Raw genomic sequence first — 26794 nt, 5'->3', positions numbered from 1 at the left:
GGCGGAGCGAGGGCGAGGTGGCGCACGTGAGGGGGCGTGGCTAAAGTGAGGAGGTGAAGGGGCGGGCCACAGATTGAAACGTGCCGCTGAGGGCGTGCCGGACGACTGAATAAGGGTGTGGGCAGTGGGGCTTAGTTTGAACAGTGCCCCGGAATGGGGCGGGGCAAGGGATGTGGGCGGGGCCTAGTTTGGACAGTGCCCCGGAATGGGACTAGATGGGCGGGGCTCAGGTTGATGGACAGTGCCGCGGAGTGGGGGCGGGGCGGTGGAGGAGTGAAGGGGCGGTGGAGGAGTGAAGGGGCGGGGCTCAGGATGATGGACAGTGCCGCGGAGTGGGGGCGGGGCTCAGGATGATGGACAGTGTCGCGGAGTGGATGAGGGGCGGGGCTCAGGATGATGGACAGTGCCGCGGAGTGGGGGCGGGGCTCAGGATGATGGACAGTGCCGCGGAGTGGATGAGGGGCGGGGCTCAGGATGATGGACAGTGCCGCGGAGTGGATGAGGGGCGGGGCTCAGGATGATGGACAGTGCCGCGGAGTGGGGGCGCGGCTGGCTGAGAGGCCGGAGGCCCCGCCCCGCTTGCCGGCTCCTGTCAGAGACTCGGTACCGAGTGAGGGAGCGGGGGAGGCGGCGGCGGGAGCGGCTTCACTGTCCGGCCTCAGGGACAGGGGAGCGCCGCGGCTCATTCCCGGTGCTGTGAGCGCCGCACAGCGGCCTGGCCCGGCGGCAACATGAGGATCTGGAGCTCGGAGCACTTGTTCAGGTAAATCCCCGGGGCCGCAGGGGGGCGTGAGTGCCCCCCTTCCCCCCCCTCCCCGGGCCCGCAGGGGGGCGTGAGTGCCCCCCCTCCCCCCCCCTCCCCGGGCCCGGGCTGGGTGCCTGCCCCCCCGGGGGCCGGGCTGGGTGCCTGCCCCCCCGGGGCCGGGTTGGGTGCCCACCGGGGCCGGGGTGAGAGGAGCCGGTGTGAATTGGGTGCTGAGTGCTATCTGAGTGATGATTGACCCAGTCTCAGCAGCTTGCCCTGTGGTTGTCTGCAGACACTCAGCACTGCAGCAAACACTGCAAGAACATTTGTTATTGTGTGTGTGTAACATCTCCCATTGGGAAGCACTGTCATTGTTTATCACATTCCCTTTAGCAGCTGTATCCCACTCCTTGTCTATCTGGGAATAGCTTGGTGATGTTAGTTATACTGATGGAGCATTCGGACTGTAAATACACCTACTGTCTAAACTCAACAATCTCACTCAGAGCTGGAATTTGAAGTTTCAGTCTTGGTTCAGTGCTGGAACTCTTTGAAGGTTCAAGCCCACTCTGCAAAATGTGCAAGCTGACATTTCAGTGTAGTGCCAATTGCTGATGTCATTTTTAGAGATGCAATCCTTGAATCAAGGCCCCAGTTTTCCCCAGAGATGAACTTCAATTCAGTAGCACTGCCTCCTTTTACTTCTCATCTACATGCTGTTCTTCAGCGATGCCATCCAAATGCAAATCTTTCAAATCCCCCCAAAGCCTTGCCTCTCCATATCTCTATACTCCCTCCTCCATCCCATGCAAATACTAAATTTTAATGTCTGCGCTGCCAGCTATGCTAACTCAGCCACAACTCTAGAATTTCCCCCCTAAATCTCTCCGCTTCTTTACCTCTCTCCTCTTTGAAGAGGGTCTTTTATAAATGATCTCTTTGACAAATCTTTTGGTCATCTGTCTTAATATCTCCTTATGTGATTTGATAAAAATGTAAGTATGAGTTGGACTAGGCCCCCTCGACTTGCTCTGTCATTTAATCAGACTGTACAAATCCTTGACTTCGATTCCATTTTCCAAACCAAATCCTATTTCCCTTGATTCCCTTAAATTTTCTTGAACACTGTCGTAACATAAGACATAAGAAATAGGAACAAGAGTAGGCCATTCAGCTCCTTGAACCTGCTCTGCCATTCAATAAGATCATGGCTGATCTGCGGATGGTCTCAACTCTGCTTTCCTGTCTGCCTCCAAATATTTGACTTGTGTTTTGATCAAAAATCTGTGTGATGGCGGAGCCATCAAGAGTATAGAAACACAGAGGGACCTAGGTGTGCAAGTCCACAAATCCTTGAAGGTGGCAGCACAGGTGGAGAAGGTGGTGAAGAAGGCATATGGTATGCTTGCCTTTATGGGACGGGGTATAGAGTATAAAAGCTGGAGTCTGATGTTGCATCTGTTTAGAATGCTGGTTAGGCCACATTTGGAGTACTGCGTCCAGTTCTGGTCGCCGCACTACCAGAAGGACGTGAAGGCTTTAGAGAGAGTGCAGAGAAGGTTTACCAGGATGTTGCCTGGTATGGAGGGTCTTAGCTACGAGGAGAGATTGGGTAAACTGGGCTTGTTCTCCCTGGAAAGACACAGAATGAGGGGAGATCTAATAGAGGTGTACAAAATTATGAAGGGAATAGATAGGGTGAACAGTGGGAAGCTTTTTCCCAGGTTTTGAGGTGACGATCACGAGGGGTCACGGGCTCAAGGTGAGAGGGGCGAGGTATAACTCAGATATCAGAGGGACGTTTTTTTACACAGAGAGTGGTGGGGGCCTGGAATGCGCTGCCGGGTAGGGTGGTGGAGGCAGACACGCTGACATCGTTTAAGACTTACCTGTATAGTCACATGAGCATTCTGGGAATGGAGGGATACAAACTAATGGTCTAGTTGGACCAATGAGCGGCACAGGCTTGGAGGGCCGAAGGGCCTGTTTCCTGTGCTGCACTGTTTTTTGTTCTTTGACTCCATCTTGAATACATTTAATCCACTGCCAAGGAGAATGCCAAAGAGTATACAACTCTTTAACAGAAGAAATTCCTCCTCATTTCTGTCTTAAATGGGAGACATACGATTTTAGAAATTAGGAACAGAATTAGTCCACTTGACCTCTTGCACCTGCTCTGCCATTCGATAAGATCGTGGTTGATCCGACTGTAACCTCAATCCCACATCCCCCCTGTCCCAAGAGCCTTTCACCCCTTGCTTATCAAGAATCTATCTAGCTCTGCCTTAAAAATATTCAATGACTCTGTTGCCACCACCTTTTGAGGAAGTGTGCTCCGAAGGCTGGGGACCCTCCTCATCTCTGTCTTAAATGGGTGGCCCCTTATGTTTGAACAGTGCCCCCTAGTTCTAGATTCCCCCAGAGAGGAAACATCCTATCCATTCCATCCTGTCAAGACCCCTCAAGATCTCATGTGTTTCAATCAAGTCACCTCTTACTCTTCTAAACTCCAGGGAATACATGCCGAGCCTGTCCAACATATCCTTATAAGATATGGCTCCCATTCCAGATGTTAGTCTAGTAAACTTTCTCTGAATTACTAATTAGCGGCACGGTGGCATAGTGGTTAGCACTGCTGCCTCACAGCGTCAGGGACCTGGGTTCAATTCCCAGCTTAGGTCACTGTCTGTGTGGAGTTTGCACTTTCTCTGCGTGGGTTTCCTCCGGGTGCCCTGGTTTCCTCCAAAACAGTCCAAAGATGTGCAGATTAGGTTGATTGGCCATGCTAAATTGACCCTAGTGTCAGGGGGATTAGCTGGGTAAATGTGTGGGGTTACGGAAATAGGGCTTGGATGGGATTGTAGTTGATGCAGACTTGATGGGTCGAATGGCCATCTTCTGCACTGTAGGATTCTATGATTCTACTTTCAATGTATTTACATACATCCTAGGTAAGGAGACTCCAGTACACTTTGACAGAAGAAATTCCTCCCCATTTCTGTCTTAAATCTCCAGTACTGTAACAGTACTGAGGACAGTACTGAGTACTGTAACAGTACAGACAACATCTCCAGTACTGTAACGGTACTGAGGACAGTACTGAGTACTGTAACAGTACAGACAACATCTCCAGTACTGTAACGGTACTGAGGACAGTACTGAGTACTGTAACAGTACAGACAACATCTCCAGTACTGTAACGGTACAGACAACATCTCCAGTACTGTAACAGTACTGAGGACAGTACTGAGTACTGTAACAGTACAGACAACATCTCCAGTACTGTAACGGTACTGAGGACAGTACTGAGTACTGTAACAGTACAGACAACATCTCCAGTACTGTAACAGTACAGACAACATCTCCAGTACTGTAACGGTACTGAGGACAGTACTGAGTACTGTAACGGTACTGGAGATGTCGTCTCAACAATGCCCTGCATAACTGAAGCATAACCACTCTACTTTTATATTCAATTGCCCTTGCAATAAACAATAATGATTAACTTTCCCGATTACTTGCTGTGCCCACTCACGAACCTTTTGCAGTTCATGTTCTAGGACACCCAGATCCCTCTGCCTCTCAGAGCTCTGCAAACTCTCACTATTTAGATAAGATTATTTTTTTATTCTCCCTGCCAAAATGGACAATTTTGCATTTCCCCAGACTCTTTATGCTGAAAGGGTGCCCCCTAGTTTTAGATCTAAAACTAGACATCACCAGATATTGAGAAACATGCTCTCAGTGTCTACTTTTGACATCCCTGCCAGTACACTCCTCTGGGATAGAGAATTCCCAAGATTCACAAAAAATTGCATCTCGGTTCAAAGTGGCCACCCCCTTTCCAGAGTCTTTGCTCGGTTAAGAATAGATCTGAAGTAAAACTATGAGAAACTTAACAAATCTGAAGATTAAAGTTTGGGTTGAGATATTTAAAATGAATTTTGGGATTGTATTTTTTTTGATAAAACTTATTCCTTTCTCAGAGTTGCAAAGAACTCTTGTTAGGGCAAGTCCTAATCCATCTCTTTGCTGGCTCCAAAGATTTCTAGTTGAATCCAATTCATGGCCCTCTCAGAAGAGACATTCAAAATCCAAGCTAGCACGATCTCACGCTTGATCTGTTTTTTTTCTATTAGTGTCACAAGTAGGCTTACATTAACGCTGCAATGAATTTACTGTGAAAATCCCCTAGTCGCCACACTCCAGCACCTGTTCAGGTACACTGAGGGAGAATCTAGCACAGCCAATGCACCTAACCAGCACGTCTTTTGAACTGTGGAAGGAAACCGGAGCACCCGGACGAAACCCACACAGACACGGTGAGAACATGCGGATTCCACACAGACAGTGACCCAAGCCGGGAATTGAACCCAGGCTCCTGGCGCTATGAGGCAGCAGTGCTAACCACTCTGCCACCGTGCTGCCCATTGAGACAAATGGCCAAGAAGCAATTGTTACATGGACGCTGTTCATTTGATCAATAATAGACCACCCCTAATTAGTATCCTATATTTGGTGAAATGACCTGTTATAATGAGGATGCCCACTCAATTTCTCCAAAATGTTATTTTGAATTTATTCTTGAAAACTTGACTTTACATAAGTCAAGTTGGTCAATTTTGCTTAGTCAAGGTACAGCATCTGCCAAGATGATAAGTCTTGAGGCCCAGCATTATCTTATCTGCTTGTGGTTTTACTTATCAGGACAAGCATTGCGTATGCTAAAGTAAAGTTAAAGTTTATTTATTAGTCACAAGTAAAGCTTACATTAACGTTGCAGTGAAGTTACTGTGAATGTGCAAGAGCCATAGAATACCACTTTCTGGCTGCGTGCATTTCTTACCCGTGAATTCAGCTTGTTGTGAGCGAACCTTGCTGTTTTTGGAAGCAAGTTTTGACTCTTGTTAAAATATTTTTTAACAGTGAGTTTATCCATGATGTAGCTTTTAACCTAATACTCATGTATTAATTTCATATTATTTGACCTCTATTTCTTTGCAGATGTTTTATTTCCAATGCGTATATTTAGTATTAAATTTAGAAACATTGGAGCAAGGATTAGACCATTTAACCTTTTGGGCCTGTTCCGCCACTCTGCCCATCTCCGTTGGGCTGCCCTCTTGCATATTTCTGTTTGAAAAGGTTAAACATAGTTTGAAGAGTTCTTTCTGACTTGTAGGTGACCAGACAAGTTCTCTCCTCTCAGACTGAGTGAGCTAAAGGCATTGGGAGATGTTGGTATCTTCAGTCCTAGTGCTGCTATCAGTGCATTTGGTACACATTATGGGAAAATAGAATCCCACAGTGCAGAAGGAGGCCATTCGGCCCATCGAGTCTGCACCGACCACACTCCCACCAAGCCCCTATCCCCGTAGCCCCACGTGTTCACCCTGCTAATCCCCCTGACACTAAGGAGCAATTTAGCATGGCCAATCTACCTAACCCACACATCTTTGGACTGTGGGAGGAAACGGCAGCACCCGGAGGAAACCCATGCAGACACAGGGGGAATGTGCCAACTCCACACAGACAGTCACTTGAGGCTGGATTTGAACCCGGTTCACTAATACCCTTTAGGGAAGGAAATCTGCCATCCTTACCTGATCTGGCCTATCTCATAGAAACCCTACAGTGCAGAAAGAGGCCATTCGGCCCATCGCGTCTGCACCGACCACAATCCCCCACAGGCCCTACCCCCATATCCCTACACATTTGCCCGCTAATCCCTCTAACCTACGCATCTCAGGACACTAAGGGGCAATTTCAGCATGGCCAATCAACCTAACCCGCACACCTTTAGACTGTGGGAGGAAACCGGAGCACCCGGAGGAAACCCACGCAGACATGAGGAGAATGTGCAAACTCCACACTTACAGTTACCCAATCCGGGAATCGAACCCAGGTCCCTGGAGCTGTGAGGCAGCAGTGCTAACCACTGTGTTACCATGCCGCCCCTATGTGTGACTCCAGACTCTCAGGAATGTGGCTGACTCTTAAACACCCTCAGGGATGGGCAACAAGTGCTGGCCCAGCCAGCGATGCCCACATCCCATGAACAAATTTTAAAAAGCTCTATGCTGTGGTACACTTTGTGATGCTATATTTCTGCGTGCGCACACTTAAAGTATTTATTGTAGACATGAATCTCAGCAGATCATAAGCTTGGCTTGGGTAATATTTTTGTAACCCTCTTTCTGTGAAATGGACCTCTTTTGTCCCCACTTCCTCCGTTCTGTTCCTGCTCTTGTAGTGTCAGTTCCTATACAACGTGCTTGTACTTATTTGTGTCCTTCAGTCATCCATGGGAGACGGTCATCAAAGCTGCAATGCGAAAATACCCTAATCCCATGAACCCCAACGTGGTGGGAGTGGATGTGTTGGAGAGAAACCTTGATACTGATGGAAGATTGCACAGCCAACGCCTGCTTAGCACCGAGTGGGGACTCCCCAGCATTGTTATGGCTGTAAGTCTGTCAGCAGCGCTTTGTACATTATTTTCAGTTAATTTTCATACCGTTGGTTAATATTCTTTGTGCAAAATAGCCAAAAGATCTAAGATCTTCATTGATACGGACTGTAAGTGTCCAGATCCATAAAGGTTTGACGCAGTTAGTCTGCAGATAGGTTGGTCTCTGAGTTAAAACTGGAACAATATTAAAGTGAAATATTTCCCTCTGTGAAGATTGGGGCAGTAACATATACTTTGACTTGTTTAATGACTATTGGTTTTTATCAGGAGCAGGCAGGAAGGTGACACTGAGACCACAATCTGATCAGCTGTAATCTTATCAAATGGCGGAGCAGGCTTGAGGGGCCAAATGGCCTACTTTGCTCCTAATTCATGTGTGTGTATGTTGCCTTTGGTAAACTCCATGTGCCTAATTCATACTCAAAGAGCTCGGGTCTAGGTTTATAGTGAGGATGTTGGGTAATCTGTGTGAAAATATCATAGAATCTCCATAGCGCAGAAGGAGGCCGTTTGGCCCATCAAGTCGACACAGATGCAACAAAAGAGCATCCCACCCAGAGCCCTCTCCTCTGCCCTATCTCCGTAACCCCACACAGTTACCATGGCTAATCCACCTAACCTGCACATTTTTGGAGTGTGGGAGGAAATTGAAGCACCCGGAGGAAGTCCATGCACAGTAAGAGTTTTAACAACACCAGGTTAAAGTCCAACAGGCTTATTTGGTAGCAAATGCCATTAGCTTTCGGAGCCCTGCTCCTTCGTCAGATGGAGTGGATATCGGCACCTCCACATCATGAAATCCATGCAGACATGGAGAGAATGTGCAAATTCCACACAGTCACCCAAGGCCAGAGTCGATGTTGTGAGGCAGCAGTGCTAACTACTGAGAGTCCAAGTAACTTGGCCAACCTGCCTAACCCCTCGTATTATTTACATAGATACAGTGCTTCAAATCCAGCTATCCAAGCTGTGTGTGCATGTAAACAGTTGTATGGAGTGTGACATTTCTGTGTAGTGGCAACACAAAAACCAGTTGGGAAGGTTCCAGTCTCAGTCTATGTATTTTGTAGCTAAGTCTGCTCAACCCTGTTTGCTTCAGTCTATGCAGACTTCATTCAGATATTTCTGCCTGTGCAGCTAACTCTGCCAAGCTGGACAATTGTAGCTGACTTGACTACATGTAGAATCAGAAGGCTAAAGGTTAGCTAAAAATTGACTGCATACCTGAAGGGTACACAATGCAGGCAAACAACAGCATAACTGCAGCTGCAAGGACTGTTTTTCTAAGATGGAGGCAGACTGCGAGAAACACTTCCAATACCGAGATAAGGGTTTAAATATAGTTTGGATTTTAGTGTGTGTTTGTTCAGTGTTTTAAGATCCAGTTCAGTGCGTTCAAGTTCAGTCCAGGGACTGGCTGAGAAGCCAGTCTCCAAGTTCGCTTTTTCTTTGCTTTTGTCATGTTAATTTTAAGGAGTACAATATAAAGGGAAAGACTCTTAGTACTGTAGAGGATCAGAAGGACCTTGGGGTCCGGGTCCATAGGACTCTGAAATCGGCCCCGCAGGTGGAGGAGGTGGTTAAGAAGGCGAATGGTGTGCTGGCCTTCATCAATCGAGGGATTGAGTTTAGGAGTCCGAGGATAATGATGCAGCTATATAAGACCCTCGTCAGACCCCACTTGGAGCACTGTGCTCAGTTCTGGTCGCCTCATTACAGGAAGGATGTGGAAAAGATTGAAAGAGTGCAGAGGAGATTTACAAGGATGTTGCCTGGATTGAGTGGCATGCCTTATGAGGATAGGCTGAGGGAGCTCGGTCTTTTCTCCTTGGAGAGACGGAGGATGAGAGGAGACCTAATAGAGGTGTATAAGATGTTGAGAGGCATAGATCGGGTGGACTCTCAGAGGCTTTTTCCCAGGGTGGAAATGGCTGCTACGAGAGGACACAGGTTTAAGGTGCTGGGGGGGTAGGTACAGGGGAGATGTTAGGAGTAAGTTTTTCACGCAGAGGGTGGTGGGCGAGTGGAATCGGCTGCCGTCAGGGGTGGTGGAGGCGAACTCAATAGGGTCTTTTAAGAGACTCCTGGATGAGTACATGGAGCTCAATAGGATGGAGGGTTATAGGTAGGTCTAGAAGGTAGGGATGTGTTCGGCACAACTTGTGGGCCGAAGGGCCTGTTTGTGCTGTAGTTTTTCTATGTTTCTGTTCAATAAAAGAAAATCATTTTAAGACTCGTGCCAGTGCTGTCCTCGTCTATTCAAACGAATGAATGGACCTAACAGCCGCCTTACGATGATTTGTAAACAAGCTACGAATGTGGCAGTGTTTCCAAAGTTGGCAGTAAGGTGTGTCGTAAAGAAATTAATCCAGCACCCACTGTTGTAAAACAGATTCAAACCCCCAGTAATTATATTCACATTTGTGGGGATACCAATCCCCAAAAGACAACATGTTTGGGATTAAATCCACTTAACTCCTCGAAACTTGCGTTAGGTTCTAGTTCTGTATTCAGTGGAAATTGTCAATGTTACATACAGATTGAAGTGAAATAAAGGTAACAGTGGAGTAGCTTTATTCCCACTTGATGTGTTTTTGCTAGATCCTAGGTACGAGCAGGACTACTACGTACATTAAAGAACATTCTGTTGTAGATCCAGTTGAACGGACAATGGAACTTAGTTCTTCTAACGTAAGTATTCTGAAACTCCTAATGCCATGGAGCATCTGCATCATCATGTTCAAATACACAAGGCTATTTCTTCCTCTTCCTTGCAACTAAGACTTGCTGCTAAAGATTATAGGCTGTTCCTATCCAAGCCCACACAATTGTGTGCACAATCTGAAAACTGCAAGAGCAATAAATCATAGAAATCCCTTCAACAAGACACCGCAACAGAGAATGTCAGGAGAATATACCAGTATATCTTACTCACAGGTTCAAGAATGGCTCTTTAGTACATGATCTAATCCTTCTGTAATATAGAGAAACAGTAATTTACCGAATATTAAACGTCTCAGAGATGTTTCACACTAAATGGAGATCATTGAGTCATAGAATTCCTACAGTGCATAAGGAGGCCATTCAGCCCATCGAGTCTGCACCGACTCTGTGAGATAGTATCTTACCCAGGCCAACCACTCCACCCCGTCCCTGTAATCCTACAGAATTTTCCCTGAAGCTGAGGGTAGGTTCCACCGAAGACCCAATAATTCCAGGGAAAACAGATGAAAGGTAGACATGTCTTCACTTCTCCTTCCTTTGCTCCAAAATGACTTACAATTATTACCCCTCCCAATGTTGATGGAAACCCTTCACCCGTTTAGCCATTCTGTTCTAACCTGTGTGTCATATTAAACAACTCTTCAAAGTCAAGGGAGAGGCTTTAATGTTTTTGTCTTTAACCTTTTCATGTCTGTGCACAGGTTTTGGGGGTCTGTATATTTGATGCTGGAAGAACGGATCCTGTGAATGGGATTTTATTGTTTCATATACATTCCAATCCTATTCAATTCCTTTGTTACAGATAACTCTCAGTAACCTCGTATCAGTTGATGAAAGGCTGATATATCGACCTCATCCTGAGAATCCAGAAAAGTGAGTTCAATGTAATTTTATTAAACGATCTGGAATAAGACTAGTTTGTTTTATTTTATAGGCTATATCTTGTTTTAGATTTTTTATCTATTTAAAGAAACAACGTTTAAATTGACCTGGTTGTTTTAAACAATGGCTTTGACGTTGTAGTCAGTGGCAAACAAACGGTGCTTGCCAACAAAAACAGAAAATGCTGGCAAGTCTCAACAGGTCTGACAGCATCTGTGGGGAGAGAATAGAGCCAACATTTCGAGTCTGGATGACCCTTCGTCAGAGCTAAGAATTAGGAAAATCAGAAAGGATTTATATTCTGAGGCTGGGGGGGGGGGGGGGGGGGGGGTGGGGTGCTGTAATAGGACAAAGGGAATATAAATGAGCTTAAAGAAGGGGCGGCACGGTAGCACAGTGGTTAGCACTGCTGCTTCACAGCTCCAGGGACCTGGGTTCGATTCTCAACTTGGGTCACTGTCTGTGTGGAGTTTGCACATTCTCCCCGTGTCTGCGTGGGTTTCCTCCAGGTGCTCCAGTTTCCTCCCTCAGTCCAAAGATGTGCAGGTTAGGTTGATTGGCCAAGCTAAATTGCCCCTTAGTGTCCCGGGATGCGTGGATTAGTAGGTAAATATGAGGGTTAGAGGGATTAGCAGGTAAATATGTAGGGATATGGGGATAGGACCCGGGTGGGATTGTTGTCGGTGCAGACTCGATGGGCCGAATGGCCTCTTTCTGCACTGTAGGGTTTCTATGGCTGAAAGAGGTGTTCATTAAGTGATCAGAATGTGTGAATGGCAGAACAGAGTTACAGATGGTTAAGGCAGTTGGCGAGGTTTGGAGGGGGGGGGTGGGGGGGGGGGAAACCATTTTTCCACTTCTCTATTCCTGCTCTCTTTTGATTTGATTTATTGTTGTCACATATATTAACATACAGTGAAAAGTATTGTTTCTTGCGCGCTGTACAGACAAAGCATACCGTTCATAGAGAAGGAAACGAGAGAGTGCCAAACGTAGTGTTACAGTCATAGCGAGGGTGTAGAGAAAGATCAACTTAATGCAAGGTAAGTCCACTGAAAAGTCTGACAGCAGCAGGAAAGAAGCTGTTCTTGAGTCGATTGGTACGTGACCTCAGACTTTTGTATTTTTTTCCCAACGGAAGAAGGTGGAAGAGAGAATGTCCGGGGTGCGTGGGGTCCTTAATTATGCTGGCTGCTTTGCCAAGGCAGTGGGAAGTGTAAACAATGAATGGGAGGCTGGTTTGCGTGATGGATTGGGCTACATTCACAATCTTTTGTAGTTCCTTGCGGCCTTGGGCAGAGCAGGAGCCATACCAAGCTGTGATACAACCAGAAAGAATGCTTTCTATGGTGCAACCGTAAAAGTTGGTGAGAGTCGTAGCCGACATGCCAAATTTCCTTCGTCTTCTGAGAAAGTAGAGGCATTGGTAATGCTTTCTTAACTATAGTGTTGGCATGGGGGGATCAGGACAGGTTGCTGGTGATCTGGACACCTAAAAACCTGAAGCTCTCGACCTTTTCTACTTCGTCGCCGTTGATATAGACAGGGGCATGTTCTCTTTTATGCTTCCTGAAGTCGATGACAATCTCCTTCGTTTTGTTGACATTGAGGGAGAGATTATTGTTGCTGCACCAGTTCACCAGATTCTCTATCTCTTTCCTGTACTCTGTCTCGTCACTGTTTGAGATCCGACCGACTACGGTGGTGTCATCAGCAAACTTGAAAATCGAATTGGAGGTGAATTTGGCCACTGATAATTTATTATAAATGGTGCTTGCCATTGGCTATGTTCACAGCTGCCCAGTGAGTTTTTGTAGGATACTGAGCAGTCAATGTCCATCAAGGGACATGGGAACCATTGTGGCACTCATTACAGAGTATCTGTGATGTGAGAGCTGGGCAAGCAATAGTGAGACACTTCAATCAATCCCACGTAGAGTATAAACCAGGAAGTATGAATTAGATTTAAATTAGGGTTTAAAATAATTAACATTTAAAAATAAAACCTTCAACACTGATTAAATTTTGATGACTGGAATTCCACACTTGTGAAATTAAATGATCCCAGGGCCAGAGAAGTTATTGGGAAGTAATTATGACTGATCACACTATTAAAAATCCCACTTGCCCCTGACTGCATCAGGACTTCCTCTGTTATGTTTAGTAAATAATTGATGGGTCTCTAATGCAACTTCACACCTTCATATTGATTTCAATGCTGAGTCCATTATCGAGGTACTGTTACAGTGCGGACCAAGAGCAGCAGGGCAACTCGATTTCTAGTGTTCTGCGTTTAACTGTACATGTGTATAATCTGGAAATGACAGTTCAATTTTCTTCACAATGATAGTGAGTGCTGTTAGCTTCACGATAATTCTCGAAACAAAACCCGAGCACGGTGGCACAGTGGTTAACACTGCTGTCTCACAGCACCAGAGACCCGTGTTCAATTCCAACCTCGGGTGGCTGTCTGTGTGGAGTTTGCACATTCTGTGTCTGTGTGGGTTTTCTCCGGGTGCTCCAGTTTCCTCCCATAGTCCAAAGATAAGAACAAAGAAAATTACAGCACAGGAACAGGCCCTTTGGCCCTCCAAGCCTACACCAACCATGCTGCCCGACTTAACTAAAACCCCCTACCCTTCCGGGGACCATATCCCTCTATTCCCATCCTATTCGTGTACTTGTCAAGATGCCCCTTAAAAGTCACTACCGTATCCGCTTCCACTACCTACCTGTGTGGGTTAGGTTGATTGGCCATAGTAAATTGGCCCTTAGTGTCAGGGGATTAGGAGGGTAAATATATGGGGTTACGGGGATAGGACCCGGGTGGGATTGTTGTCAGTGCAGGCTCGATGGGCCAAATGGCCTCCTTCTGCACTGTAGATTCTATGATTTAATAGGAGATGGTGGCTTCAGACTTAAGGGGCTATAAACTTTAATTTTCAGCTAAATTAAGCTAATGCAGGAGTCTGCTATTGAAGCCAAAGTTGCAGAGATGTAAAGATATGACAAAACAATTGGAGGGATTAGAACTGAACTGTGCTGTCCATCACAATGATAAGGACTTGGATTTTTGAATCACTTCTATGATTTCTTTCATGGCATCAGAGAATATTGCATACTGCATTAAATACAACTCTCTTCTGTACTTGAAGAGGGCATGTAACTCTCTTCAAGGGTTTACCGGCTGATTCCTGGGATGGCAGGTCTGTCATATCAGGAGAGACTAAGTCGGTCAGGATTATATTCACTGGAGTTTAGAAGCGTGAGAGGGGATCTCATCGAAACTTATAAAATTCTAACAGGGTTGGACAGTGTAGATTCAGAAAGAATGTTCCCGATGGTGGGGGAGTCCAGAACTAGGGGTCATAGTTTGAGGATAAGGGGTAAACCGTTTAGAACTGAGGTGAGGAGAAATTTCTTCACCCAGAGGGTGGTGAATGTGTGGAATTCACTCCCACAGAATGTAGTTGAGGCCAAAACATTGTCTGTTCTCGAGAAGAAATTAGATATAGCTCTTGGGGCTAAAGGGATCAAGGGATATTGGGGGGTGTTGTTATTGGATATTGAATTTGATGATCAGCCACGATCATAATGAATGACGAAGCAGGCTCGAAGGGCCGAATGGCCTCCTCCTGCTTCTAGTTTCTATGCAACCAAATGTTGAAACTCCAAATTCCGATTCCTGGAATTTATACTATTCGGCAAATCTACTTTTGAATGAATCAAATTGCAATTGGTCCTGAAAAAACAAACTTGAGGGAGATTGGTCTACAGTATGTAAAGTTGATTCATTTTGGTTTAAATCTGGGTTTTTGAGGGCATACAATTAATAAATTCAAACATTTATGGATTTAATTATGCCAAGAAATATAAAATGTGAATATTGTGACATCATAACAGGACAACTGAACTATTGGCTCGCTTATGTCTTGACTTTTAGGACCATTTTGACCCAGGAAGCAATAATCACAGTGAAAGGAGTTATCTTAAGTAACTATTTGGAAGGATTGATGGCCAACACAATTTCTGCTAATGCAGGAAAGGTATGCGTACAGTTTAATTTTTAATTAATGTCTTTTTGGTCAACACAATGTTAAAACCCATTCTGATTGGGCATGAGCCTTTTGTATTTTATTGATTTATTAGTGTCACAAGTAGGCTTACATTGGCAATGAAGTTACTGTGAAATTTCCCTAGTCGCCACACTCCGGCGCCTGTTCGGGTACACTGAGGGAGAATTTAGCATGGCCAATGCACCTAACCAGCACATCTTTCTGACTGTGGGAGGAAACCGGAGCACCCGGAGGAAACCCATGCAGACACGGGGAGAACGTGCAAACTCCACACAGGCAGTGACCCAAGCTGGGAATCGAACCCGGGTCCCTGGCTCTGTGAGGCAGCAGTGCTAACCACCGTGCCATTGCCCAGTTTTGCAGCCCAAATGCTTCTAATCTTTAGGTTTGGAATAGATGAGAAACCACTGTCACTGATTAAAATAGGTCTCAATTTGATAGATTTGCTTTCCTAAAAGGCAAGTCACATGAAAAGTCGATATACCTTCCTCTTCCAACCCCACTCACTTTCACCTTTCATCTAAAATGTTATTGGTCACTTCCTTGGGTTGTTTTGAGTGGTTCAGTAATGGGATGGTGAACATTTGATCTCCTCCTGATCTCAAACAAATTGGACAAGATAAATCTGTGCGATATACTTGTAATTGCATGATTTGTGGTGGTTGGTTCCAGCAACACGAGTGGTGGTTTGGGTCATTACCTCCCAGCTGCAGAAATGAATATGCAGTGGAATCGATAAGGGGTTACAAAGTGGGTGGTGAGAAGATCTTAGAAACTTTTTTTCTGAAGTCTTTGTGGTTTGTTAAATGCACGAGTTATTCTGGCAAAGTCTGATCCCTGATCTCACAAGTTGGTTGAGCTTGGCTTTGTTAGTCGCCCGCTCTATACACACAATGAGAGGTCACACAACATCAGGTTATAGTCCAACAGAGCTCTGAAAACTTGTGATTTCAATTAAGCTTGTTGGACTATAACCTGATGTCGTGTGACCTCTCATCTTGTCCACCCCAGTCCAACACCGGCATCTCCACATCTATGCACATCGGAATAGAAGGAGACCATTTAGACCCTTCGATTTATCTTGCAACATTCTAGCATAGAAGATAGGAGCAGGAGGAGGCCATTGGGCCCTTCGAGCCTGCTCTGCCATTCATCACCATCATGGCTGATCATCCAACTCAATAGCCTAATCCTGCTTTTTCCCCATAACCTTTGATTTTATGTACTAATTTGCATTTGCCATCAGCTAACTAATGCAGGTCTGAGCTACTGACTGGTTTTGAGTCCATTGGATAGTTAATATCTGACATTATGTGCAGTTTTCACCCAACCTTGGGAGGAAATACTGGGCTCTAGTGGTGCTCTCTCCTGGTATCCTTTGAATAATTATGGAATTACCTGAATCGTAACCATGTTGAAGGAAGACCAGACACAGTGCAACCTACATAGACAATCAACACTCAGCCAGCGATGCACAATAACCTTAGAAGAGGAAAAGAACAGAAGTAAGAAACCTGAAGCCATTTAAAGTGAAAAATAACATGCTGGGAAAATTCCCCTCTGATCCGTCCTGATCAATCAAGAAATCTCCAGAAGACTGCTGTAGTTCCCGAAGATTGCTGTAACTGATGGCAGGCAAGAACAAAGAACAATACAGCACAGGAACAGGCCCTTCGGCCCTCCAAGCCCGTGCCACTCCCCGGTCCAGGATTGAATCCTGAATCCAGGATCCCCGCCCAATTTTCCAGCCTATCTACATACCAATATCCTATCCACCGAGCTGTCCCTCACAGCTACGATGCTTTGTTCATCACAACCTATTAACTCACCCCCACCCCCCCCCATTCCAGACCATGTGATCTCCAGGGAGAGGCGAAAACCCAGAGTGAAAACCCCAGGGCCAATATGGGGAAAGAAAATCTGGGAAATTCCTCTCCGACCCCCTGAGGCGATCGAAACGAGTCCAGGAGATCACACTGGCCCTGATCGGAAAATGCTTCCCAGCCCTATTCATTTCCACTTCCACGAACACCATATGAATTCCCTGCCCCCGAGACAGGTTCCCAACTATCCGCAGTCTCGCTCTGTACTGGCACCAGCAAGATGATCATAGAATGAAGCCTTGAAACGAGAAACAAGGAACAATTAGCCCGCGCCGCTCCCTGGTCCAAACTAGACCACTCTTTTGTATCCCTCCATTCCCACTCCGTTCATATAGCTGTCTAGATAAGTCTTAAACGCTCCCAGTGTGTCCGCCTCCACCACCTTGCCCGGCAACACATTCCAGGCCCCCACGACCCTCTGTGTAAAATATGTCCTTCTGATATCTGTGTTAAACCTCCCCCCCTTCACCTTGAACCTATGACCCCTCGTGAACGTCACCACCGACCCGGTACGATAGGCACATCGACCTTCTAGAATGAGATGCCTTCCATTCACTGGAATATATCAGCTTCCTTTTGCAACTCTGCAGTAATCCACACTCATCACACATACTTGCAAGCTAAGCACTTGCTAATATAAAAGCAAAATACTGCGGATGCTGGAATCTGAAACAAAAACTGAAAATGCTGGAAAATCTCAGCAGGTCTGATAGCATTGTGGTCTGACAAAGTTCTCTGTCGAAGAGTCACCCAGACTCGAAGCGTTGGCTCTATTCTCTCTCCACAGATGCTGTCAGACCTGCTGAGTTTTTCCAGCATTTTCTGTTTTTGCTTAAGCACTTTCTACTCTGTTTCCTTTATTTTGAGTTGGTGCCTCTGCTTCCTGCCTCCTTGTCTAGTTCAAATAACCTGCCCACCCAAAACGACTCCTCTTCCTTCATCATTTACAGGATCTCAAGCATTTGCCTTTTGAAGTCTATTTTTTCAATTTAAAAATGAGCAAACTTGTATGTCTATCCAGATAACTACACTCTTAAGATTAGGCATCATTCTGCTGGCCCTCTTCTCCAGATCACAGTGTTCTCCATCTTGTGAGTAGACTGACAATGAACATAATTCTAGTTGTTGCTGTACCGAGATGTTGTACATCACGGCGGCACAGTGGTTAGCACTGCTGCCTCACAGTGCCAGGGACCTGGGTTCGATTCCCGGCTTGGGTCACTGTCTGTGTGGAGTTTGTACGTTCTCCCTGCATGGGTTTCCTCCGGGTGCTCCAGTTTCCTCCCACAGTCCAAGCTGTGCAGATTAGGTGGATTGGCCATGCTAAATTTCCCCTTAGTGTCAGGGGGCTAACCGTGAATTCAATAAAAAATATCTAGAATTAAGAATCTTCTGATGACCATTGTCGATTGTCGGAAAAACCTGTTTGGTTCACTAATGTCATTTAGGGATGGAAATCTGCCGTCTTTACCTGGTCTGGCCTACATGCGACTCCAGAGCCACAGCAATGTGGTTGACTCTCAACTGCCCTCGGGCAACTAGGGATGGACAATAAATGGCCAGCGACGCCCATGTCCCACGAATGAATAAAAAAAATATTTATCCCTCAATTGTCATCACAAAACTGATTCTGGTCATTATTACATTGTTACTACATTATTACTCCAACAGTCCCTCATTGTGGGACTTTGAGGAGTGCAAATTAGCTGCCATGTTTCCTACAACAAGTAAGAAGTGCTTGAAAAGTACTTCATTGGCTGTAAAGCATTTTGAGATGTCCAGTGATTGTGCAAAGCACAATATAAATGCAAGTCTACCTGACTTTCTTGTATTCTTTCTTTCCAGCCAGTGAAGTGCTTTTGAAATAGAGCCGATGTAGGAAGCATAAGCAAGACCCCCACAAACAGCAATGTGATAGTGACAGGTTCTACTTTGTTTTAGTTGTTGATTTAAGGATAAGTATTGGCCAGGGCAGTGAGGTTCTCTCATAGAATCATAGAAATCATAGAATCATAGAAACCCTACAGTACAGAAAGAGGCCATTCGGCCCATCGAGTCTGCACCGACCACAATCCCACCCAGGCCCCACCCCCATATCCCGACACATTTTACCCACTAATCCTTCTAATCTACGCATCCCAGGACACTAAGGGGCAATTTTAGCATGGCCAATCAACCTAACCCGCATATCTTTGGACTGTGGGAGGAAACCGGAGCACCCGGAGGAAACCCACACAGACACGAGGAGAATGTGCAAACTCCACACAGACAGTGACCCAAGCCAGGAATCGAACCCAGGTCCCTGGAGCTGTGAAGCAACAGTGCTAACCACTGTGCTACCGTGCCGCCCATCAAAATATTGCCAGAATCTTTTATATCCACCTGAGAGGGAAGAGGGAGATTTGATTTAAAGATGGCGCCTCCAACAGTGCAACACTCGCATCAGTCCTGCACCGGAATGCTAGTCTAAATCTTGTAACCATTCAGCATGTCCGCCATCTCTCAGCCTCATTATGCCTGGCCCTGTGTACAAAGAAAATTACAGCACAGGAACAGGCCCTTCGGCCCTTCAAGCCTGCACCAACCATGCTGCCCGACTGAACTAAAACCTCCTACCCTTCCGGGGACCATATTCCTCTATTCCCATCCTATTCATGTATTTGTCCAGACACCCCTTAAAATTCACTATCATATCTGCTTCCACTACCTCCCACGACAGCGAGTTCCAGGCACCCACCACCCTCTGTGTAAAAAGACTTGCCTCGTACATCTCCTTTAAACCTTGCCCCTGCAACCTTAAACTTATGCCCCCTTATCAAGTAGTACTTGATCACTGTCTCCGAATATAAGTGAATGGGACAGGCCGTTTTTCTCAGTTATTTCTGATCATTTGCGAAATCTGATTTCGTTACCCTCAATTGACTTTTATATTTAGCCAGAGAGTATTTAGTTTCATTTCATAAAGTACTTGATTTCCAATCTAGTGAGTTGATCAGCAGAATCTAAGCTGACACTCCAGTGTAGCATTGATTAAATGCTGCATTGTCAAAGGTGTCATCTTTCAGATGAGGCGGTAAACTGAGACTCCGTCTGCCCCCTCAGGTGGACCTAAAAGGTCGTATAAAACTACTTAAAGTTTATTTATTAGTGCCACAAGTAAGCTTACATTAACACTGCAATGAAGTTACTGTGAAAATCCCCTAGTCGCCATACTCTAGCACCTGTTCGGGTACACTGAGGGAGAATTTAACATGGTCAATGCACCCTAACCACCACGTCTTTTGGACTGTGGCAGGAAACCAGAGCACCCGGAGGAAACTCACGCAGACAAGGGGAGAACGTGCAAACTCCACGCCAGGAATCGAACCTGGGTCCCTGGCGCTGTGAGGCAGCAGTGCTTGCCACTGTGTCGCCTACTTAGAAAAGAGAAGGAAGTTATCCCTGGAATCCTGACCAGTATTTATCCCTCAATCACATTACAAAAGCAGATTATTTGGTCATCTGCACATTGCTGTTTGTGGGGAGCTTGCTGTGTGCAAATTGAGATCATGAAAGGTGCTTGCAAATGCATCTTTTTATATTCCCTTAGTTTTTGGACATCGCTATTAATCCATTTTTGTTTTGTTTTAACATACAGGCTTCTTTTTTATCTCAGGGACTTGCATGTATTCCTTGTCCATTTGTGTGGCTTCCATTTGTCATCAGCAGCCCAGTTTACTCTACCTATTATCACATCCCAATTAACATAACCCCACCCCTTAAAAAATTTCCTTTCCTAAAATCGAGCCTTAACATTAACTTTGTTAATGAGCTTAGTTCTACTGATCACTGCTGCCCCAATGTTCTTATACATGGCGGGTCTGATACCGTCACCAGCCCATTGCTAGAGTTTGGTAAATAATGGTATAATTCAAAACCAACTTGCTTCCTCCAATAAAAGGACATTGAACATTGAGTGTGCTTATTTCCTGGGGGAGTCAGAGCTTCAAAATCTCAGAAGGGCCATTAGTTGAAAGAATATCCTTTACAGACAGTTGTGTTAATGTGCACAGATATCACAGAATCATAGAATCCCTACAGTGCAGAAGGAGGCCATTTGGTCCATCAGGTCTGCACCGACCACAATCCCATCCTGTCCCCATGGCACCATGCATTTATTCTAGCTAGTCCCCCTGACAGGAAGAGGCAATTTAGCATGGCCAATCCACCCAACCTGCACATCTTTGGACTGTGGGAGGAAACCGGAGCACCCGGAGGAAACCTGTGCAGACACGGGGAGAACGTGTAAACTCTGCACAGACAGTCACCCGAGGCTGGAATCGAACCTGGGTCCCTGGTGCTGTGAGGCAGCAGTGCCAACCACTGCTACCCTGCCACCCAAAGTCTCTATTCTACTTTTATCATTGTCATTACTAAAATTCATACAAGTAGAGACTAATGGAAGGATTATCTAATAATGACTGCCTCTACAGAACCTATATCAACGCAGCAGAAGCAGAGCTACTTAATGATATTCTTATACGAAGCACTGCAGGCCTAATTAATGCTGCAATTGAAAATGGCTAAACACCTCATCTGACTGTCAAGTGCACAAAAAACAGTAAGATTCAGCATGGAAGGCACTGTGTGAAGAATTTATTTGATTCCTTTTACCTTTTTCTCTCGGAGATCCTAAGCAGATTTGTTTAATCATTTGGTGAAAATACGTCAAACATGTACCTATTCTTCTGTGTGTGATATTCCTCTTCTGTATTGCTCTAGGGGTGGGATGCTATTGAGTGGATAATTCAAAACTCTGCTGTCAGCTAACAGCTTTCACTTCTGCATATTGCACTTCCCCCGTGGTAACTATTTATTTATTTCTTCAAATACCTAACAATCTGATGGCGTTTTATTACAAGGAAGGGGCTCCTGTCTGTGTAGCATGGGTCGCCTGCCTAAGTTTGCATGTTTATCCACTTTAGAGCTTGCTGTGTTACGTTGTGTCGGAAACGTTGACTGATTTGAGTTTCTCTCAGCTCTGTGCATTTTATTTTCTAAGCGTTGCATGTTTGGATAAATGTATTGATTCTAACATCTGTCCCATATGGGTTATTAAAAAGCTGGTGCAGTTCATCTTGGGCTAACTTTGGGAGTGGCAGTACATCATGTTAGAGTCCTGAGCTGTCAATTCTGCAGTTTACAAATCTCATTAGCAACTTCATATGCACATTAGTTTGAGATTTTTCTATGTAATAGCCATGTAGAAAGCAATTTGCAAGTAATTATACTGTATGGAACACTGATGCATATTTGTTCAAGATTTTTTAATTATAGTACGCGTCTTCAGCTCAAAGATCCAGGGTGAGTTACAGTTTCTGTTATCTGAGGAGGCTGTGTTGTGTGCCTTGGATACAGAAGTTTTATCTCAAGACTGAAGAACAGCCAAAAGTCTCCTCAATATGACCATGGTAAAAATCTGGCTCTATTCCTATTGCAGCATCTGCCAGAACTCTCACTTTGATCTGTGGTTTGGACCAGTTATGAGTCCAGCCAGTAAATAATGTGGACTTCATTCCCAATTCCTGAAACCAACTTACATTCTTCGCAGTATTATTTCCTCCTTGCCCTCCACCCCCAACCGACTGTTCTATGTGGAGTGACCAAGGAAACCTGGGTGCCGTACTATGTTGCTTACACGCATTATGTTTGGATCACCTCATTGGCAGACAATGGTTCCTGCACTGCCAGGTACTAGGAAAGCTTCCCTTAAGTGACTAGTTAGGATTAATCAGTGGGAGTTGGCAACGGGCAAATAAGTTTTCTTTTGTTCGATTTGGGAATCGTGGAGTATTTATGGAAGAAATTCTCTTCGATTAAGTGGAGTGAATCTGTGATGTAGATTGAGCCAGCGAGATAGTCTAACTAGCCTTTACTTTTTAACTATTTACAACTCTTAAAAGGCTTTTGGAAGTGACAATATATACTTATTGCATATGGTGGAAAGCAATGTATGTCCATATAATATAGACTTATTTATAGAATTAGGATTTCTGTTAATTAGCAACATTTTATCATAATACCCTTTCATTGAAATAGATGCATCAGCATTTACCTTTGAGCTTCTTATTTGTGTGTGGTTTGTTTTCATTGTGTATTTGTCTATAAATTTGGGAATGCAAGTGTTATTTGCCAGTGTTATTTTGTTATTAAATCTGTCCAGTACCTATTTAATAATGGCAGCCATTGTTTCCCTAAGAAGACTGTTATCTTCTGTCCAACTTCCAGTGTCCTCTCTAAGCTCGGTTAAGGGGAAATGCTTATTTTAATCAATTAAATCATAGAATCCCTACAGTGCAGAAGGACACCATTTGGCTCATCGAGCCTGCACTGACTCTCCGACAGAGCATTTTACCCAGGTCCCATCCCCGTAAACCCCCACATATTTGGCCCGCTGATCCCCCTAACCTACACACCTTGGGGCACAAAGGGGCAATTTAGCATGGCCAATCAACCTAACCTGCACACATTTGGAATGTGGGAGGAAACCGGAGCACTCGGAGGAAACCCACGCAGACACGGGGAGAATGTGCAGACTCCACACAAGACTGTCACCCAAGGCTGGAATTGAACCCGAGTCCCTGGCACAGTGCAAACCACCGTGCCACCCTAAGGAGCTAAGTACTGGAAAGAATATTTGAATGTAACTATTTGTCTCCTGGATTTCAGCTTTAATTCACAGCCACAATTTGCTTAAACATTCACTCCGAAGCCTTGAGTTTTAACTGCTTTTGTTTACTGGATTTCCATTCCATTTTCTAATCCTCTTGTTGTCTTGGATACGTTAAGTGCTGCAAAACTGATACCTGGAATATAAATTGGTGAATTAAATTGTTAAAAATGTATGTGCAATATTGAGTAATCCTTGGGCCAGTTCTCAAAAGTTAAATTCTAGTCCACTTATTTATGACATATTCTCATATCTGTGCTTTAAGGGCTATACCTGATATTGCACGAATGCTTGAAATAACTTATACTTATTTGAACCGGCAATCCTATAACAAACTTATCTAAATTGTGTCTCAAGTAGCAAATCAAGTGCCATCTACTGGGTGACTCAGGAATTGCATTATGCCTGCAAAACGCAGGAGGATGCAAAATGTCTTGCCGTTTTAGATGCGTTTTTAGATGCAATATTCAATATATTCTACACAACATTTGAAGAGCGTGAGGTTTGAACTTTTTTGTTCAAATGGAAGGTTTTGATAGGGCTTTATTTTCTACCGTCCTATTTTCTGTTTATTCCCTTTCCAATCTGTTTGCTTTCAGGGCTGCAAAGCAATGGAGTGGACGTTAGCCAAGATAAATGTGGAGAATGAAGAAGTGGCAGTGTCTGTCCGAGAAAACATGAAGCCAGAAATAGCTGCAGCAGCTGCCAAAGATTTGTGGTCAGCTCACTGCTGTGCCACCCTTTGACTTCAGTCCAGGAGATTCACTTAGTAACTTACGTTCTGTGTCATTTTAAGATGCAACGCATGCCTTTTTTTTCAGAGAAGAATATAAGCTGCAAAGTTGCCCAGGAATGTATCAAACAGCATTCAAAACTTTTCAGTTTCTTAAAAATAAAACAGACCAGCAGGCAAGCCTGTGAATATGGGATGCCACATTTGGGATTCTTTACATAGAAAACAAAGTCATGTTTTTGTAATGTCCTTCAGTGGTCAGACTTCAGATCTGTACAGGTAAATTATCCCAGTACATGTTTAAAAAACATCCTCTTAGTGGACTTAGAGCCAATGGACAAAATTTTAAACTTGAATTACGCACTGTCTTGCACTTAACCTCTATTGGACTAATACTTGAAAGTGGAATTGCTGTAAGCCTTAGGCTTTGAAACAACAGAATGATGTGTATGTATTTCAGAATTATGTTCACATAGTCTTGTAACCTTATCGGTAAGTTTTATTACTTTTTTAAAAACCAATGTTTATGCTGGAATTTAGGTAGGTATTTATTTGTTGAAGATGCGTCCAGATGAGTTGTGGTAGCGGGGCAGAGGGATACTGTACACCCTGCAGCTTGTTATTAAAACCTCTCTCCTCAATTTGGTTTCAAATTTGTTCCTACATTGACTGAAGAACAAAGAAAAGTACAGCTTGGGAACAGACCCTTCGGCCCTCCAAGCCCGTGCCAATCATGATGCCCTAACTAAACTAAAAGCAAAACCCTTAGACTTAGAACTATCAATGTGAACTCTAGTGATGTGACCAGTGATCCTCAAACTGATCTGTGTTGAATTGATTGGGAAAGTGACAGGTATGTTTACATCAGGTCACATCTGGATAATTTCCTTTCCGTCAAAACCGGTCTGTTGCAGTGCTCCCATCATAATGGGGTTGAAGGATTTATTGTGCAAATCTACTCCTGTAACTTTTTCCAGCACTCATTGCTTGACATTTTAACGACTTTAACATATTGCTGGAAAGGGAGACAAAGCTTTTCCTCTTGCACTCCCCGGGACAAATGCTCAAATGCCAACTTCCAAACATTTGACCAAATATCTCGTTCAAACTCGGAGGTGGGTCAAAGGCCACTTTTGGACCTGAAAGGTGGCTGGTCTACTTCAAATTACCCTGGAACAGGCAAAGTATCTCAAACATTTGAATAACAGGTTAAGTCAGTGTTGTGGGCGGCTGCTGCCAAACAAGGGCTCCGCAAATGGTACGTTCCGCTTTACTGGAATCAGTCCACAAGGGCGTGCTGCCTACCACACATTGTGTATGGATTTCACCACTGGTGTGCTGCCAGTTACCTGGACCATGCCTATCCCAGTGGTTGGCTGATTGAATCAAACAGCATGTAGTAGTTAGAGTACAGTCTGTACTCAACCAGCTAGCAAAACCCAAGCCACAATGGCTGGAATTTTACCGCCACGCCCGCCCCAGAATCGCGACGGGCGCGGATCGCAGAACGGAATTCATCATTGGCCTCATGCAGGAATTTACAAGCCCCGCCCGAGCGAAGTCATAAAATATCGGCCAATGTCTCCTGTTAATGAGATTCTGCTGAATGGTCCCGAGTTTGCGAATAGCTCCCCAAACTACCAATTGAAGATTGAGTCAAGTGGCTTACGCTTTGTACTCTATGGAGACAGACATCCATGTGCAGGAACCCAAACTCTGCAAGCAAAAGGAATATGCTCAAGCCTTGCATCTTTTCTGAATGGCCCAGGAGCTTTGGGAGTGTATGATTTCCCACTGCCTTCTCCATGGCGATGCCTCGTCCAATCATAGAATCCCTACAGTGCAGAAAGAGGCTATTCAGCCCATCGAGCCTGCACTGACAAGTATTCCACCCTATCCCCGTAACCCCATGTGTTTACCCTACTAATCCCGCTGACACTAAGAGGCAATTTAGCATGGTCAATCTACCTAACCCGCACATCTTTGGAGTGTGGGAGAAAACCAAAGCACCTGGAGGAAACCCACGCAGACACGGGGAGAACGTGCAAACTCCATACTGTCACTCAAAGCTGGAATGGAACCCAGGTCCCTGGCCCTGTGATGCTCCAGTGCTAACCACTGTGCCACCATGCCGTCCAATCAGTGTTGATTTTTCAACCACGCAGCACCCTTTTCTCCAGCGATATAAACTGTGAACATTTGATATTTGGCATTCGACCTGATAAGTACAAGAAGAAAACTTCAGCAACATGACTCCCTTTACAGCAATATTTAAGTCCTGTACTGCAAGCAAGTACTTAGCATACATTTCCTAAATGATTTAATTTCATTCTAATCTAATTGTTTAAAGTAATATAATTTAGTATTGAACATGGCTATATTTGTTTGAAGTATTGACTGAAATGTGCTCAAAATTAAAGAATATTTTCTTTGAAGTAGTCTCATTATTATCACCACCCGATGTTAGTAACTGGATTGTATCAAACCACATTACTGCAAATTCCTTTGAGCTGCGTGTATATTTTGTACAATGCAAGAGAGGAATTTTTAGAGGAATCCAAGGTATGTGG

The 26794-nt window shown here is 44.8% G+C and overlaps 1 protein-coding gene across 1 annotated transcript; it reads left to right on the top strand.

The window, feature by feature from the left end:
• The first annotated feature begins 539 nt into the window (after positions 1–539).
• prelid3a (PRELI domain containing 3A) lies at positions 540–26659 on the top strand. Its single transcript, XM_078215686.1, has 6 exons — positions 540–763; positions 7044–7212; positions 9819–9908; positions 10744–10814; positions 14767–14869; positions 24091–26659. The coding sequence occupies exons 1-6, from the start codon at positions 732–734 to the stop codon at positions 24235–24237; spliced, it is 612 nt and encodes a 203-aa protein (XP_078071812.1). The 5' UTR covers positions 540–731; the 3' UTR covers positions 24238–26659.
• The last annotated feature ends 135 nt before the right edge of the window (positions 26660–26794 follow it).

Source organism: Mustelus asterias, chromosome 7, assembly GCF_964213995.1.
Source record: "Mustelus asterias chromosome 7, sMusAst1.hap1.1, whole genome shotgun sequence".
Lineage (NCBI taxonomy): Eukaryota > Metazoa > Chordata > Chondrichthyes > Carcharhiniformes > Triakidae > Mustelus > Mustelus asterias.
This window is presented reverse-complemented; position numbering and strand designations above follow the sequence as displayed.